This window comes from Rousettus aegyptiacus, unplaced genomic scaffold (genome assembly GCF_014176215.1).
Source record: "Rousettus aegyptiacus isolate mRouAeg1 unplaced genomic scaffold, mRouAeg1.p scaffold_m13_p_6, whole genome shotgun sequence".
Taxonomy (NCBI): domain Eukaryota; kingdom Metazoa; phylum Chordata; class Mammalia; order Chiroptera; family Pteropodidae; genus Rousettus; species Rousettus aegyptiacus.
In genome coordinates this window covers 101,845,820-101,862,173 of record NW_023416309.1, presented here as the reverse complement: position 1 = coordinate 101,862,173, position 16,354 = coordinate 101,845,820, and the positions used below count along the sequence as shown (strand labels likewise).

General features: G+C 36.7%; 1 protein-coding gene across 2 annotated transcripts in view; it reads left to right on the top strand.

Moving 5' to 3' along the window:
* The window catches only part of NSF (N-ethylmaleimide sensitive factor, vesicle fusing ATPase), a 124,023-nt gene that overhangs the window by 29,399 nt on the left and 78,270 nt on the right, over positions 1-16,354 (top strand). For both annotated transcript variants that reach the window (XM_016139824.2, XM_036222202.1), the window contains exons 5-8: positions 193-359; positions 3,093-3,200; positions 3,687-3,762; positions 5,993-6,148. In XM_016139824.2, the coding sequence (XP_015995310.1) occupies positions 193-359; positions 3,093-3,200; positions 3,687-3,762; positions 5,993-6,148 (507 nt within the window). The remainder of the gene's footprint in view (positions 1-192; positions 360-3,092; positions 3,201-3,686; positions 3,763-5,992; positions 6,149-16,354) is intronic.

The window sequence follows — 16,354 nt, the reverse complement described above, 5'->3', positions numbered from 1 at the left end:
TCTCTATTGGTTATTACCATGTTTTAAAATCTGTGCCTGTGTGTGTCCCTCCAGTGAAGGCCATGTAATGTCCCCTTTTGGACAAGTTCTGTTACGATTTATTTATGTAAAACTTTTAGTTACTTGAAACATAGCAAGCATTTGGTATCCCTGTGATTTAAAAAAAAAAAAATGCTTCTTTTCTCCCTCTAGTGTCTTTATATACATTTGACAAGGCCAAACAATGTATTGGCACAATGACCATCGAGATTGATTTCCTGCAGAAAAAAAGCATTGATTCCAACCCTTATGATACTGACAAGATGGCAGCAGAGTTTATTCAGCAATTCAACAACCAGGCTTTCTCAGTGGGACAGCAGGTAGTTTGAAATTTTCTTTCATGTCTTTCACTTTATAGACATTCTAGTTCTTGTAGTTGTCCACAGTTAATTCTGCTTTTTAAAAATGAGAGAAGCTTTGCATATAAACAGGTATATATGCAAGGTGAGTGATAAAAAGTGAAGGAGATATGTTTACTGAACCTCTAGGAAGGCATCTGTTCAGAAAAATTCTAAAGCAGCTTTTAGGTTTCAACATCCTATTTAATTACAGCAGCTTTTCTGTCTAAATTTGGAAACACTGCACACATGTGTGTCTCAGATTTCTTTTTTTCTTACTGTGGCACATTTATTTAGTCTTTGGATGTCTTTCTCTTTTACTGATATATTTCTGCAGAAAAGCAGTTCTTTCTTTGATTATGAACTTCTTTGAGAAACTTAAGAAAATTATTATTATATATTTTCGGATTTTTCATGGAACCTCTGAAACTCAAATTTTCTCCACTTTAAAATGATATTGTTTATGTTGCTTTTTTTTTTTTGGATTTCACTTAATATATTGTTAACCTCTTAGGAAGAAATTCTATTCTTTTAAAATTGTACCCTAAAAAAATGTGTGAGTTCATAAATTGCTATTTGTACATATAAATAATTATTGCTCTTTTGCTCTTATATTTCTCTTCTTTGTGACTTTTCTTAATCATCCCCAGCTCCTTTTTCCTACCGTAGCTCCATAGCAGGGGTCCTCAGAGCGTGGTCCTGAGACCCCTGGGGGTCCCTGAGGCTCCTTCAGGGGGTTGTGAAGTCAAAACTATTTTCATATTAGTACCAAGACATAAGGTGTCTTTCTCCTTTTGTTCTCTCATGAGTGTACAGTGGAGTTTAGACTACGTGCTAGTGTAGCACGTCGACTGCTGGAGGGTCCAGCTGTCTTCCATGAAGCCAGACATTAAAGAGATTCGTGAAAATGTGACCATGCCTCTCTTCCAACTTGTGCTTTTCATTTTGGAAAATAGAGTTTCTTAAAATAAATTAGAAATATTGATATTAACACATGATGGATTTATTAGTTATTTTTAAATTAATAGATGCCTTTTAAGTTTTGGTTTTAGTTTCTAATATGGTAAATATCAATAGATTAATCTATATAAACAAAGCCTCTTTGGGGGTCCTCAAAAAATTTTTAGGTTTATAAAGGGGTCCTGAGACCAAAATATTTGAGAATCCTTGTTTGTAGCATTCTGACCTGTACTGACCTACCTAGACTGCCCTTGCAGTCTCCTACGTGGGGAGGTACGCAGAATGAGGAACGAGGCACGCTATAGAAGGAAAGAGCTGTTGGGGTGAAAGAAGTGTTATTTCTTGGCATTCTCTTGTTTAACTGAAATGGCACAGATCTGGAACAAGACTGTAAGGGTTTGATAATCCACACATTATAATCTCAGACTTTTGCTAGTAGATGCGAATCACTGATAGTCAGGAAAAGGATACAGTGCATTTATTATTATTTTAAAAATATTAGAATTGGAATGAACCTCAGATTATCTTGTCTAACCTCCTCATTTTGTGAATGAGGAATTTTAGGTCCAGAGAAGATAAATGACATGTCCCTGGTCATAACATCCAGGGGTGTAGCTGAGACAAGAACCCACTAGTTAATTCATCAATGAATTAAGTAAATATTTATTGAACACCTAGTATGTTCCAGCTGCTATTTTAGGCACTGCAGACCAGCAATGAACAAAATACACATAATCCCTGTTTTCATAGAGCTTACTTTCTAGTTTGGAAGACACAAAATAAATAAATGCCATGTATTAAGTAATTTGATGTAAGTTAAATGGGATGATGCACTAGGGAGCCCTGCGGTGCTACTTTGGATTAAATGGTCCGAGAAGGCCTCCCGAGAGGACATTTAGCTGATAATTTGTCGACCACCTGTCCATTGCTTTTTGGACTATACTACATTCCTCTGGATTCTTACACTTTTGGACTGATAGCTGTGTTCATATCGCCTCATTAAACTTTATTGTTTTGACCTCTTTTAGCTTTAGTGTTTTAACAGAATATGCTTAGAAGGATATTTAATAGAAAATGCTTTGGTGTTTATAATAATTTTAAACCTAATAACATGCAGATGTCTATAAACCCGTGCAAGAAAATTCTCCATGATTCAGAGAAGAAATAAATCTCACCCCAAATCACTGTTCTTAGTATTTAGTCCCCTGCGGGGTAGTTAATAGTGGCGGGATTGACAGCTTGCCTGTTACACCCCAGCATGTAGAAGAGGGCCTAGCTTGTGAAAAGCACACAATAAATACTTGGCTATTGAGTGAATGTTCAGACACTGTCTCTGCACTTGTATGGCAGGCATTTTTTATTGGTTGTAGAAAAGCATGGATATCAGAGTCACAGATTTAGGCTTGAATCCTGGCACCGTCATTTCCTGTGACTTGGTCCCATCGCTTAGCCCTCCTCTGGATCTGTTTCCTTACTAGTAAAGCTGGAGAATGATTTCTGTTTCTAAGAGAGTTAGTGTGTGACCATTAATTATATAACCTCCTGTCGTGTTTGCTTGGTACATATCAGATACTCAATAAATAGTAGTTCCCTTTTCCTTTCATTGGCTAGGTGGGTAGTTCGCCTGTGGAGCATATTTGAGAGGGATACGCAAGACAAAGCTGGTTTCCTGCATTAGAAAACATTGGTGATGATGTGAGCATCAAGCCATTGTATCATGAAGTGATTTTTCTCCCTTTACCTCTTTCTACACAGCTTGTCTTTAGCTTCAATGAGAAGCTTTTTGGCCTGCTGGTAAAGGATATTGAAGCCATGGATCCTAGCATCCTAAAGGGAGAGCCTGCGAGTGGTAAAAGGCAGAAGGTATGTTTTATTTCTAATAATCTTTATTGGATAGTCTTTATGAGGTGAATTGTGCAGAGTAAGCAAATTTTCCTATCCATTCTCTTGCTCAGTGATTTCTTTCATGTTATGTACTCTTTCATGTTATGTATTCTGCTTTTATAGCCAGCATTGTTATTAAAATGTAGCATCAACTACACTTATTTGCAGACCTAATAATAATTTGAAATTTTATATATACCTGTAATCCTAGTTGAGTGAAGATGATATTTATTATAAATAAATAATAAGAAGACAGGCCTTATGAAAAGATATATGCATTGAAATAAAGAAAATAGGAATAATGGGAAGGTAGTTATGACAGAAATAACTGTAACTTGGATGATAGTTTGGAAGATTTGCTATTTTCCGAGAGACCTTGTTCCCCTTCATTTTTGGCTTTGCTTTTAGAAGTCCAGAAGTCAGCTAGCTAGTAGACTAACTACTACTTATTGCTTTTCTATCCAGATTGAAGTAGGACTGGTTGTTGGAAACAGTCAAGTTGCATTTGAAAAAGCAGAAAATTCATCACTCAATCTTATTGGTAAGATTTACAGTTTTTAGAAGATTCAGAATGAAGTGGGATCTATCGCTGTTACTATGTGCGACTCAGCTTACAGTGATTTTTAAGTGGAGAAGGCGAATAGGGGCCCTGCCCTTGAGAAGGCTTTTCACAAAACCACGAAGTATTTCCTATTCGTCAGATGTGCTGATGAAAAAGTTTGAAACCTTCACTAGATCAGCATTGTCCAATAGAAATAAAATGTGAGCCACACACATGTAATTTTTAATTTCCTAGTAACCACACTATAAATAAGTAAAAGTTCTGGCTTACAGAAGATTTGCAAAAGTAGTTCAAAGAGTTACTGTAAATGCTTCACCAACTTCCTTTGATGTTACGTCTTAAATAGCCATAGTACAGTTACCAAAATGAAATAAATGTGGTTTCGTTGCTCCTAAGTAAACCACAGGCTTTATTTGGATTTCACCAGTTTTTTTCATCAGGTCCTTTTTCTATCTTTGAATCTAACTCGGGATCCCACATTACAGTTAGCTGTTATAGTCTCATAGTCTTCTCCAGTCTCTGACAGTTCCTCAGGCTTTCAGTCTCTTGTGACCTTGAGAACCAGTCAGTTAGTCTGTGGATTGTTCCTCACCTGGTTGTATGTTAAACAGTGTCACTTCTATTAGTGATTGAGTCGAATGATGAATGTACAGGTGGAGAAAGCCTTTCCAACAGATTCGTAGTTCATTCCTACTCTTTTACGTTAGCCCTATCTTTGTTATAGTAAAATAATGCAAATTGTTCTTTAAGAATATTAACTCACCAGAATGTTGATGCCACTAACTGTATAATAATTCTTATTTTTGGTTGCTTTAACTAAGTTGATTGTCTACTCCAATAGAAAGTATACACTCTCATATCCAAGGTTATTTGGCTTTGAATGTGTGGCCCTTTTTTTTCATTTATAGATTATTGTTCCTTTTTATTATTTTTTTCTTAATTATAAAGTATTTTATAAAGTATGGATAGATACTCAAAAACAACTCACAACTCCAAAATTTAAAAATTTGAGTCAGTTTTCATTCTGTTTTATAATTTTTATTTCTGCTTAATATATTTCAGGCATCTTAATGAACACAACTTTACAACATAATTTTTAATGACTTATTTTGTGGACGTAGGATATATCAAAATCTCTCATTATTGGTTTGGTACATTTCTACATTGATTACTGCGTATTTTATGTTTTGCACACCTTTTGTTAAGGTATCTTACCCCAGGGGAGTTTTGTGATTTTCATACTATGTGGGTATTTCTAAGAAATTCATGAAAAGGTGTGATTGATAGGTTTTACCCATTAGAAAATAAAATTGTGTAATGATTTAGCATGCAGTAAGTTTGGCCACAAGAGGGCAGTAGAACGTAAGGAACATATTTTCCATAGCTTTATAAAGGAAGTGGTTAAGTCCAGAAAACTCTAACCATCCAACTACCACCTAGGATACACTTTTTCTAATGTGACCTTTTCTTCCCTAATTAAAAACAAAACAAAACAAAACTATAATATTACTTTCTTTTTTTGTTTATAGTAGAGTGTAGTAAGGTACTTTTATTCCTTGTATTTGAGATAATGTGGTTCTCTTAAGTTACTTTAGGTGGCACTGTGACATTTAAATTAAATAATTTTTATCTGTGAAAGAATTTGAAAATACAAATTTTGAAATTATTAAAGACTTTAGGATGATTTTACACTTCTGTGTGCAAGTAAAGAAAAAGCAAATAAGACATCAAATTTATTTAGTGCATCTTCTCAGGCTTAGGGGTTATATACCCAATTGTAAACTTAATCTAGATAAATATATGTATTTTTAAAAACACTTGCTTTAGGAGCCTCGAGGGACTGTTAGATTCATTTGCATTTCTGCCAGCTAGTATTGTCTTCAGATATGCACATGATGTTTCTTCTAATCAACCAAATTAGCTAACTCGGTTGGGATTAGAGGTTAAGACAACTAAGCTCTATGGATTGATTACAATGGGCTATGTCATGAGTTTAGTCATTTTGAAAGTGTTTTACTGACTCTACATGGGGACCAGACAAAATAGATAACACAGAAAACCTCATCCTTCTTATTAGAACATCAGCAAAGACCATGCTGTTCATCTTTGTATAAAGGTAGCTTCTCTTTATTCATTGAGGACGCTCAGGGAGTTTTGTCTTTTGACACTGATGTTCTTGCCTCACATTGATTATCTTTGTTTGACATAGGCAAAGCTAAAACCAAGGAAAATCGCCAGTCTATCATCAATCCTGACTGGAATTTCGAAAAAATGGGGATAGGAGGTCTGGACAAGGAATTTTCAGATATTTTTCGACGAGCATTTGCTTCCCGAGTGTTTCCTCCTGAGATTGTGGAGCAGATGGGTGAGTTTAAAAAGGAAAATTTGATAAAATCTTGTGTTTTCTAAAAAGTGAGTGTGATTTAGTCTTTTTTCAGTATTGTTTTGAAATTATTTTCATAACTGCCAAAGTATTTTTCTCTTTTAACTTCTTTTAAAAAAAGTTTTCTAGAAAAATCCTTGAAGTGTTAGGTCTTTTAAAATTACATTTTAATTTTACAGGGAAATCATGGAAATATTTGTGGTTTCGCTCAAATTTATTCAAGTATATTTTTTTCTATAAGACATTTAGAAACTTTATTTAGTTATTTGTGAATGTTTTTCTATATGGAATATTTAGAAATTTCATCTGGCTCTAAAGATCCACTATGGGTAAGATTTACCCTGCTGAATAATTATTACCTATTAGACTGTGGGCATTGTTCTAATATTAGCCGCTGCTTCTTTGTCGTGTGCTGCCACATTACCAATTAATACCTCTTCATACCTAGTAAGTGGATACTTGGCACGTTTTTAAATTAGATAAGTATGATCCAATAAGACAAATGTAGGGGATACGTAGGAGTTTCCATATTACATTCAAAGAAATGTGCTATTCATTTATCACTTTCTTTTTGAAGGTTTATTTAATTTATCTGTGCGAAGTGGCGTTATTTGCCCTAGTGGAAGCGCTGTCATGACTGTTTTCATATCCATATCATAGGTTGGATTGGAATGTGAGTAACAGAATATCTGAGAAAGGAATTTATAACATTATAGCTGCTGGCAGACTATTAGGATAAAAACAGAATCCAAAAAACTGAAGGAATATGAATATATTACTCCCTTCACCCTCATCATTCTTTATCTTTAAATTGCTACTGGGAGATAAAAGTATATTCATAATGGTGGAGATGAGAACTGCTTTCTAGGCACTAAGTGCCTGGTTCTATTAGCCTCTTATTGTTGGTAGCTTTTCTGCTGGGTCGCTCACTCTGATAAATTACAGGCACAGCACACACCTGTTCACTGGGTAAAGGTCGAGTTTGGAATTGGATTAAGAGAAAATGACAGAGACCCTCATCACCTTAGTTTTATACACCTTGAAATGGCAATAACATACTTTTTTTCATCTAAAAGATACAAAGGCCAAGTCCATAAAAAACAGAATTTTAATTTGGAAAATAGTAGTAAAAATGTGATAGTTCACTATCTTGGTAATGTGCTTTTTGAGATACAATAAATCTATAAAGCTTTCTGATTAGGACATGAAAATATTGTTTATGTGTATTTTAGCTATAAGCAGAGATAAAAGGACAATTCCAAATGTTGTAAGTTATTCTTGTCAAATATTTTTTTCTGGTTTTCAAGAGTGAGCCCTGGTGCAGAAAGAGTCTAATGGTTATATTTCTTTGAACATTATACTATCTAGCCAACAAGTACAAAAATAACTGCTTCTGTAAAGCCATATCCTTAGTCACATTATAAATATTTTCTCACAGTTTAGAAGCTATCGAAGATTCAGTTATTCAGACACTAGTTTTGTGTTTGTGCATTATCTAAACCCTGCTCATTAGGGCCTCTGTCTGATGTTTGGTAGGTAATGCATAAAGGAGTAAAACTCATTATAGTTGAATTATGATTTTGCCAGCTGTTGAAAAGTTTGAAATTAAACCAAAACAGATTTGGAATTTCTGAGCGAAATTAATCTATTTTTGTGATCCATATTGAAATAAGTTGAATTATAACAGTATGCTTTTGTTGCTATTAACATGCTTTTTAACTAAGGACCATGGATTTGAATTTTGTTTGTGAGTGCTACTCTCCAGAACCTTTTTTATGGATTTATTTTTCTAATATTTTACACTAATTTAACTAAACCAAAAAAGAGTTCTCTTCTTAAAAAAAAAAAAAGTAATATATTTTTATTTCGTTATGGCCTTTGCCATCAAGAAGCATATATTATCAATTTGATTTAAAAGAGAATTAGTGTAAAGCTACCTTGATTTTTAAGCTGAATTGAAAGACAATTTTTATTTTTCTGAAAGAAGATTCTCAGTGTCCTAAAGCTATCTTTTTGTGGTAAAATGACTGAGAAATAATTCTCTTGCTCTGCATGTGTCATTCCCTATTTTTCAATAAAGGCTTCTTTTTTCCTTTGAAATTTGAGGCAATTACATAGTAGAATAAACTTATTGCACTCCAAGTACAGTGTGGTTATAAAGTTCTCATTAGGCTTTAGTAAAGTTATATAAAAGTACAAATTGCTACATATGGGTAGAATATAAAATAAGACTACACAAGTCCTTTTTTTATATACCCTGTGTTCTTTTACCCTGCTAGGTGGAAACAAAATTGGCTGATTATTTTCCTCACTCTTTGTTAACTAAATAGATAAAGATGTATGATTTGGGGATCCAGTTGAACACTGGGTTGGTTAAATCAATTCAAATGAAAAAAAAAATAGTGATTAGAAAAGAGTAATTATGGGGCTGTTTTGTTTTGTTTTAAGCAGAGAACTTTTTTGCTTTTGGCTTGAAACCTAATCATTATCTTTACCATGAAGTGCAGGGTTATGTCTACTCTGTAAACAGGAATTTTAACTAAATGTATCTTTTTGCCTATACATCAAAGTCTCAAGTTCACAAAATGATAAATTTAGACTCTTCTTATGTCGTGTTTATGAGACTGATAATTATGCTTCTAGATAATATAGTTCTTTTGGTTGTAAAACTTCACGTTGCTTTTTAAAATTGAAAATATTGCTTAGATACGTACAGACTGTTGCTGATGAGATGTAGGAAGACTGAAGGACTAACCAGAGACATACAATTATGCAGTAAAATTAGGAATTAGATGAGGTGATACACATAAAATAAGTGTCCTGTTAGTTTACAATCTGTTAGTTTCCTTCTTGAAGTACCTTGAAGTATGTAGTATATATCTTCCTGTTCTTATTATAATAGTTTTATAGAATCAAAATCAAGGAAAGCCTTAAAGGAGAAGTCACATACACCTCTAAAGAGAGGGCATTAAAGGCCATGTGTAGAAATAGGAAAAGGGATTACGTAGAGGGAATATCAGTTTAGACGGTTGTTGTTTTAAGCAGTATAACTGTTTTCTTTAGCATTGGACTCACCCAAGCCCACATGGGGCTGCTCTTCCTTGGAAGTATATGAAAGCATTAGCAAAGAAAACTAGACTTGGACCTTGCACTTAATGGTTACAAATAGCTGTTTAGTTACAATGTCCTCCGACCCCCATAACGATAGACGTTTAGTTAGGAATGACCTTAAATCCTTACTTTATGGGATAAAGGAAGTGCCTTTTGAGTTCCAGATAGAAATGTAGGCCTCAAAAACCAGTATCTGAAAGTACAGGTGAATAAATTCAACAGCTGATTGTTGTCCTCGAGCATACTCAGGTGTCAATTGAATATATGCTTTCTTTCAGACATTTATCACACTTACTCCTTTACATGCAGTTTTGCGGAGTGTGCTCAGGATAAACAGTTGATCACCTCCCTTCTCATTGTAGCTCTCCTGTTGGCAAAGGTGGAGTTTCTGCAAAGAAACTTCATTTTTCAATATCCCTGGCAATTACCTCTACACTGTAAATGTCAGAGCAAAAAAAAAATCCACAAATGCTTTTGAAGGAACAGTGGAATAATTGTTAAAAAAAAAAAATTAGTGCCCCTTAATGTGACTTTAGGACTAGGTTCACATCTCTCCCAGGAAAGGGGACAGAGGTTATCCATTTTAGAGCTAGAAGGAAAAGGTTATAGAAACTTAAGTCCTCAAGCCTCACACTGTCCTTTGATGGATCTCTACCTTGTAGCTAGCCAGGCCACCTAGTGGGGAGGAAAGCCACTTGTTATGGTCTTGCGCCCCCATTCTTTGAAACTGACAGTGTTCTGTTGGTCCCCTTTCCTCTGTGCCTCCCTCTCTAAGCCCATTTTCAATCTGTATTTTTAAGGTTTCTTTTGAAATTCAAGAGGAAAGCAACTCTTTTCTGCTATCATAAGTGAGACTGCAGTTTATGAAGTAGAGCTGCCAGGAGATAAGGAGCCTTTCAATCACATGCAGATATCTTTCAGATGCTAAAAACGGTGCAAATAAAATACAGGGGAAGAAAGGGCGCTAAGGTTTTGTGCATGCCATGTTTGGGAGAGGGGGAGTTCTTGCGAAGATTAACATAAACACTGACACTCTTAAAATGCATTTTCACACCCCCACTCACGAGGCGAGATTGCAATTTAAATGGGGGTTAAGACATCCAGCGAACTCCAGGGCTCTGTAAAAGGAACCCTAAGGCTAAAGAGCTTATCTGAAATTTGAAAAAAAGAAGAAAAAAAATGAAGCTTTCTGACATTCATCTTTTTCCCTTGTATTAGTCATAACTTGCTTTTCAGCTATATTTTAGGTTTTGAATGCCAACCTGACATCTGTTCAAGTCTGCCTGTAATTTATTAGGAAAGGAAAAGAAAGCAATTGCTCACTGGTTAGAGATGCGAAGTTTCCCCCTTCTGGTTTTCCACAAAGTACTTATAGATGATACTTGGACATGAGGAATGTCATAATTTCATAATTTACTAATTCTAACTTCAGGCTGAGAAATTTATAAAGTGATTTTTTTTTTTCAAATTAGAAGACAGTGGCTTTTGACCATGTGATTTCCAAAATTTCTAGAGCAGAATTTAGAGATCAAGCACACTGTAAAAAACATACTATCTGTGTCTTTCTGTAAATTGAAAATTTTAACTTCGAATTAATTTTCCCATTGGTTTAAATTTTTTTAAACTTACTTATATTTGAATAGAAATAAGGTGACAGTGCTTATATCTCAGAGACAAACTATATGCAAATTCAGCTGTCATTTTTTTCTTTATAAACTGACTTTTAGAAAGAAATCTTTTGTGGGTGCATAGCTGTCTATAGAGTCACCAGTGAATTAGATTAATGGGCACCTCCAGTCGAGTTACCTACAGATCAATAGTTGGGTCATTATAAAGTTGAAGTTCAAGTTTGAACCTAAATATCCACCAGTAAGGAACTGATTAAATAAATTATGCTATATCTTTCCATCTTCATTACAGAATACAGTAGATCAAATTTAAAGTGATATAGTTCTAAAATGCAAACATGTTTGTTTTAATAGATGTGTATATAAAACTGCGAGTCTCTACAGACACACATTAAAGTTTAAAAAATTGTTTACATCTGTGAAAGGGATGTTAGGATGGGAAATATAAGATTTTCTTTTACTCTGCGTACCTCTACATCTGAATGTTTTACTGTGATATTAGATTTCTACTTGTGTAATTAAAAAAACAAACAAAAGGTAATATCATGGGCTGTTTCTCTCATGTGGTAGCTACACTGTTGGTACAGCAAGGGAGCAGGGCAACAGGTATGTCCCACGCCTTTCATGAAGTTTCTGTGGAGAACGGGGTGGGAGGGGCGGAGTTGGGGGCGGGGGTGAGGGCCTGGATTCTCAGCGCATTGGCGGCATTCCCTTATCAAGGTAAACAGAAGTGCCTGTCCTTTTCTAATGGAAAGATAACAGTTTTTTGGTATGCAACAAACTATCTCCTCCCATATCTTTTTGCATTATAATAGTAGGTGTAAGTAGTTTGTATTCTCTCCAAACTGCGAGAACATTTGCATCCAGACCATAAGCAGTTGTGGGAGCATTAGAGAAAAGTGTGAGAAAGGTGACTTGAGGGAGAGCAGAACTGCTCAGCTTGAACTTGTTTTCAGTCTTCAGAACCTTTCCGCTGCGCATCTAACTCGTGATTTCTAAAGTGCAATGATTGATGTTTTTTCCTGCTTTACTTCCATATTTAGATTGGTGATAATGATGGTGGTGGCTAATGCTTTTATAGTGACAGGCACTGTTCTAACTGCTTTACATATATTAATTTATGTAATCCTCATAACCTTATGGTGTGGATACTGTATTGTCTCCGTATAGCTAGTAAGTGGCAGAATCAGATTTGAACCCAGGCCGTCTGGCCTCAGTCCATGCCCTTAACCCTCATATTGTTCTTCTCTCATGAAAGCCCGTCATATAAAACCATTAAAATGGGCCTTCTCAGCCCCACTCCTTGGGGACCTCTGAGGCAGTCTTTGAGGGAGCTCGAGCCAAGAGCTTTTCAGCTGTGACGCCATTGACATTTTGGGCTGGAGAATTATTTGGCACGTGGCGTGCTGGCTGTCCTGTGCCTTGTAGGATGTTTAGCAATATCCCTGGCCCCTAAACACTAGATGCCAGTAGCACTTCCCCTCCCCCTACGCCTTGTGGTGAAAACCAAAAATATCCCTGGGCTTTGCCAGATATCCTCTAGGGGCAAAATCACCCTCGGTTGAAAACCACTGATCTCATATAATCCCCTTGGCTCTTTCTCTGTCGTCCAGGTCACTCAGCAAGTCACAGGCAGAAAAGGGACTAGGACTTGGTTCTCTTGGCTCAGGAACCCTGAAGGAGGAGAAGGAAATGACTTAGTAAGTTTGTACTAGAAAGTGGCAGAGCTGGGATTGGAGATCAGAATGGCTGGTTCCAGAATCTGCATTCTGAACCACCTCTCCACATATTGAGAGATGAAGCTAAGAATCAAGTAGTCAGTAGAAGCTAAGAATTCAAGCAAAGCCTTGAATTTTGTGTCAAAGACTATCCTATGAGGAGAAATAAGTTCCATTTTTGATTTTCTTCTCTAATTAATTCTCAAAGAAATTTACAAAGTTTTTTTTTAATATATAAAGGTTCTGAGAACTTAGACATAATAGGTTTGGGGGATAAAAAGGAAGAGAGAAATTAATTAAAACACGGAAGGCCTATAGGTCCGCCTCACCCCTCACCATTTCCTATGTGCCTTTATAAATGACGACCTTAGCATTTAGAAATTATCTAGTATTTTAGTAATTTTAATTTGCTAGAGTTCTACATAGTTGTATGTATAGTTATAAACTGTAGAAATCTGATCTTTGTATTTAGATATTAAACAACTGTTTAAACTTTCCTCTGCTAAATAGTTAGAGCTCCTCCTTTTTCTTTTTCCTCTTCCACCCCCTCCTCTCTTCCTTCTTTTTAAGGTTAGAGACATTTTTGTCAAGATAGTGAATGTATTGGTTGAAAGCATAAAGATCTCTTGTATATCTTCAGGTTTCAAAATTTGAGTAGAGAAACCCTCAATTGAGATTTCTTAATTTTCTTATTTCTAGCAGATTTTCTGGAACTCGAATGTGTCAAAAATCAGTGAACTCATCTTGGCCTGGAGTAAGAAATATAACTGCTCAATATATGAGAGCTAGTGAATTCTCTAAGACGCTAAGGTTTAATAAATAAGCTACTTCTTTAGTAACCTGATATATTCAAAAAGTCATGAGCTCAAGAGACATGAAGAGTTGGTGGTAGGACTGTTAGATCTAATAACTCTAGTCCATTTTCTTCATATATTTTTTGGCACCTATTGTAGCATAATCCAGGAAGGAAGTGATTGCTATGGGCGTGTCAGAAGCTCTGTTTTAAGTGAACTGTCAACTTAGAGATGGAACATTAATGTTTAAATTAAATAATCATTTAGAAGTTGAACAACATAACCAAATAAGTGATATCAAAAGCCAGTGTATGATAAAATGCCAAATAAGTGGTATAAGTGGTAGGTCCTGTAGAAATTTTGAGAGAGAATCACAGAAGACTTCATAGAGGAAGTAGAATTTGGTTTTGGATAGGGGAAGAAGTAATGGTTGTGTCCATATCCTGGGAAGAGTGACAGACTGGAATTCACAACTTAGACTAGTCTAGCAAAGCTGTTGTCGGGGAGAAGCAGGAATTTAGATTTAAAAGTTAGGTTGGGTTTGGGTTGTAGAAAGCTATGAATCAAGAGGTGAGGACTTTTTTTTGGTAAGGATTGTACCTGTTAAATCTTTCAGACTCAGGTGCTTCTCCTACCCTTCCCCTGTACCTTGTATATACCTAGAATTTAGCTAGGTTCTTAAGTATTATAATTATTCCTTTCCGTTGCACTCATAAGGCAGTTTCTCAGCCTCGGCATTTTTGACTTTTTAGGTTGGCTAATTATTTGTCGGGGTTTGGGGCAGAGCTGTCTTGTTCATTGTAGAATGTTTAGCAGCATCTCTGGCCTCTCTCCACTCCATTCCAGGAGTTCCCTGCCTGGTACCCCCAAACACACCAATGAAAACATTGTCTCTTTTGGATGGCAAAATCGCCCTGCATTGAGAACCACTGTTCTGAGGCCTTAGAAGCACAGCTCTGATGACTTTTTATCCATGCCTCATCAACGTCAAGGCTGTTTGGCATGTGGTCCACAGACTGTTGCTGAACCGTGAACCATTGTTACCAGTCCACTGTAAGATAAACGTCGAAGTTGAGAGTAAGAATTTAGAAACTATATTTTAGCAATTTAACTTTACCACAGTGTTTTTTCCTGTATTTTACAAAAACACTAATCTGCAACGGATGGACACTTAAAAGGAAAGACAAAAAAAACTGGACTGTTGCATAAATAGCTTGCAAAGCAGTACCCTGCGTAAATATTTGCTAAATGAATGAAATTTTTGAATCAATGATTATAATCGGGAGTCACTGGGGAATTTTCAGTAGAATAAAGCAGTTAGTTAATATTTTAGGGTAATGAATATGGCTATACTGTGTGGAATGGATTGCCGTGGAGAGGAGGTGAAAGACAGTGGCCGGGGGGACTAGCAGGCTCTGCTCGTGCAGCCGTGTGGTCCTTAGAGCCTGGATTAGGGTGGCAGCAATGGGGAGAGAAGAAAAGATAAGAGAAACATTACAAAAGCGAAATTAGCAGAATGTGGCGATTAGCTTTTGCGGGTGACAGAATTGGGTGTGAGGCTCAGGTCTCAGTGAGAAAATGTTAGAAATAACATCAGGATGAACTAATTTGGGGGGAGCAGAGAATACTGTCGCACATATTTTCATGGCCATGGAAAGGGACTGGACCCTGAGTTACTGACGTTTTTACTTACTTAAGGGGAGCTTGACTCAATCCACATGCGTTTAAGAAGTATGCTGTTGACCACTCTTTCTTAAAGTATCCTCTCTACTTGGTTTCTCTCACTCTTAACAGTTTCTGATTTTCCTTGTACCTCTCTGGACGTCCCTTTCAGTCTCTTTCGTGTCCCTTAACATGTTGGAGTTCCTCAGGAATCTCTCTAAGACCTTCTCTTTTCCTCACTCTATAATTATCCCACCCCCCACCCCAAATTGATCACTTCTATCTGTAGCTGTAGTTAGTATCTTGATGCCATTCACTCTCAAATATGCATCTTCTCTCTCAGTCTCAGTTTAGAGCTTGGGATTTTTACCAGCATAACCTGTTTGCTCTCTTAAACGTATTCAACTGCCTTCATCCTCCCCAGACATGCGCCTTTCCCTGTTTTCTCTCAGGTAGTATTCTAGCCAAAGATCCGGACACTTCTTTAACTCCTCCTTCCTTTCCCTCACCTCCCACTTCCAGTCTGCCACAGAGCAGACTGTCAGATCCGTCCAGTTCTGCCCATGTCCCCCACCACTACCTTCCTTCAGGACACCATTATCTCCTGCCTGAATTGCTCCCTAAGCCTTCAGCTTTGCCCTTCTCTAATCCATTCTCCACACTGTAACTGGAGCCATTTTTATAAAAAGGCAAGTCTGATCCTGTCGCTCCACCAGTTAAAACTCTTTGGTAGCTCTCCTTGCCTCTCGCCATGGCTTACCAGCCCTGTGTGGTCTGGCCCCTGCTAAGCCTCCCTCCTGTCAGCCTCTGCCCGCTGCCCGTGCTCTGGGCTCCAGCCGGCCTGCTCTCCTTTCAGGTCCTCTGGTGTGCCATGCGACTGCCTCTTACCTGCCTCTATATCCGAGGTTATTTGTTCAGCATCTTTTTATCCAACTCCCGCATTTCGGCTTCAGCTTTGACGTCACTTTTCCAGAGTGTTTCTGCTTTAGTGCTCCTCCCACATAGGAGTTCCAGTAACTCCATATGTTCTTTTATGCTTTATTACATTGATATAATTGTTTAATCTGCGTCTGTAAGAGTCTCATGCTCTACCGACTGAGCTAGCTGGTCAATCAGTACATGTTTGTATTCCAGTCCCCCTCTGCCATGTCTGTACCCCCAGAGCATAATATGGTTTCAGTAAGGAAGAGATCTTTTTTGTCGCTAATGTATTTTCTGCTCCTGACATGGTGCCTAGCTCATAATGAGTTTTCAGAAAATGAACAAATGCCAAGA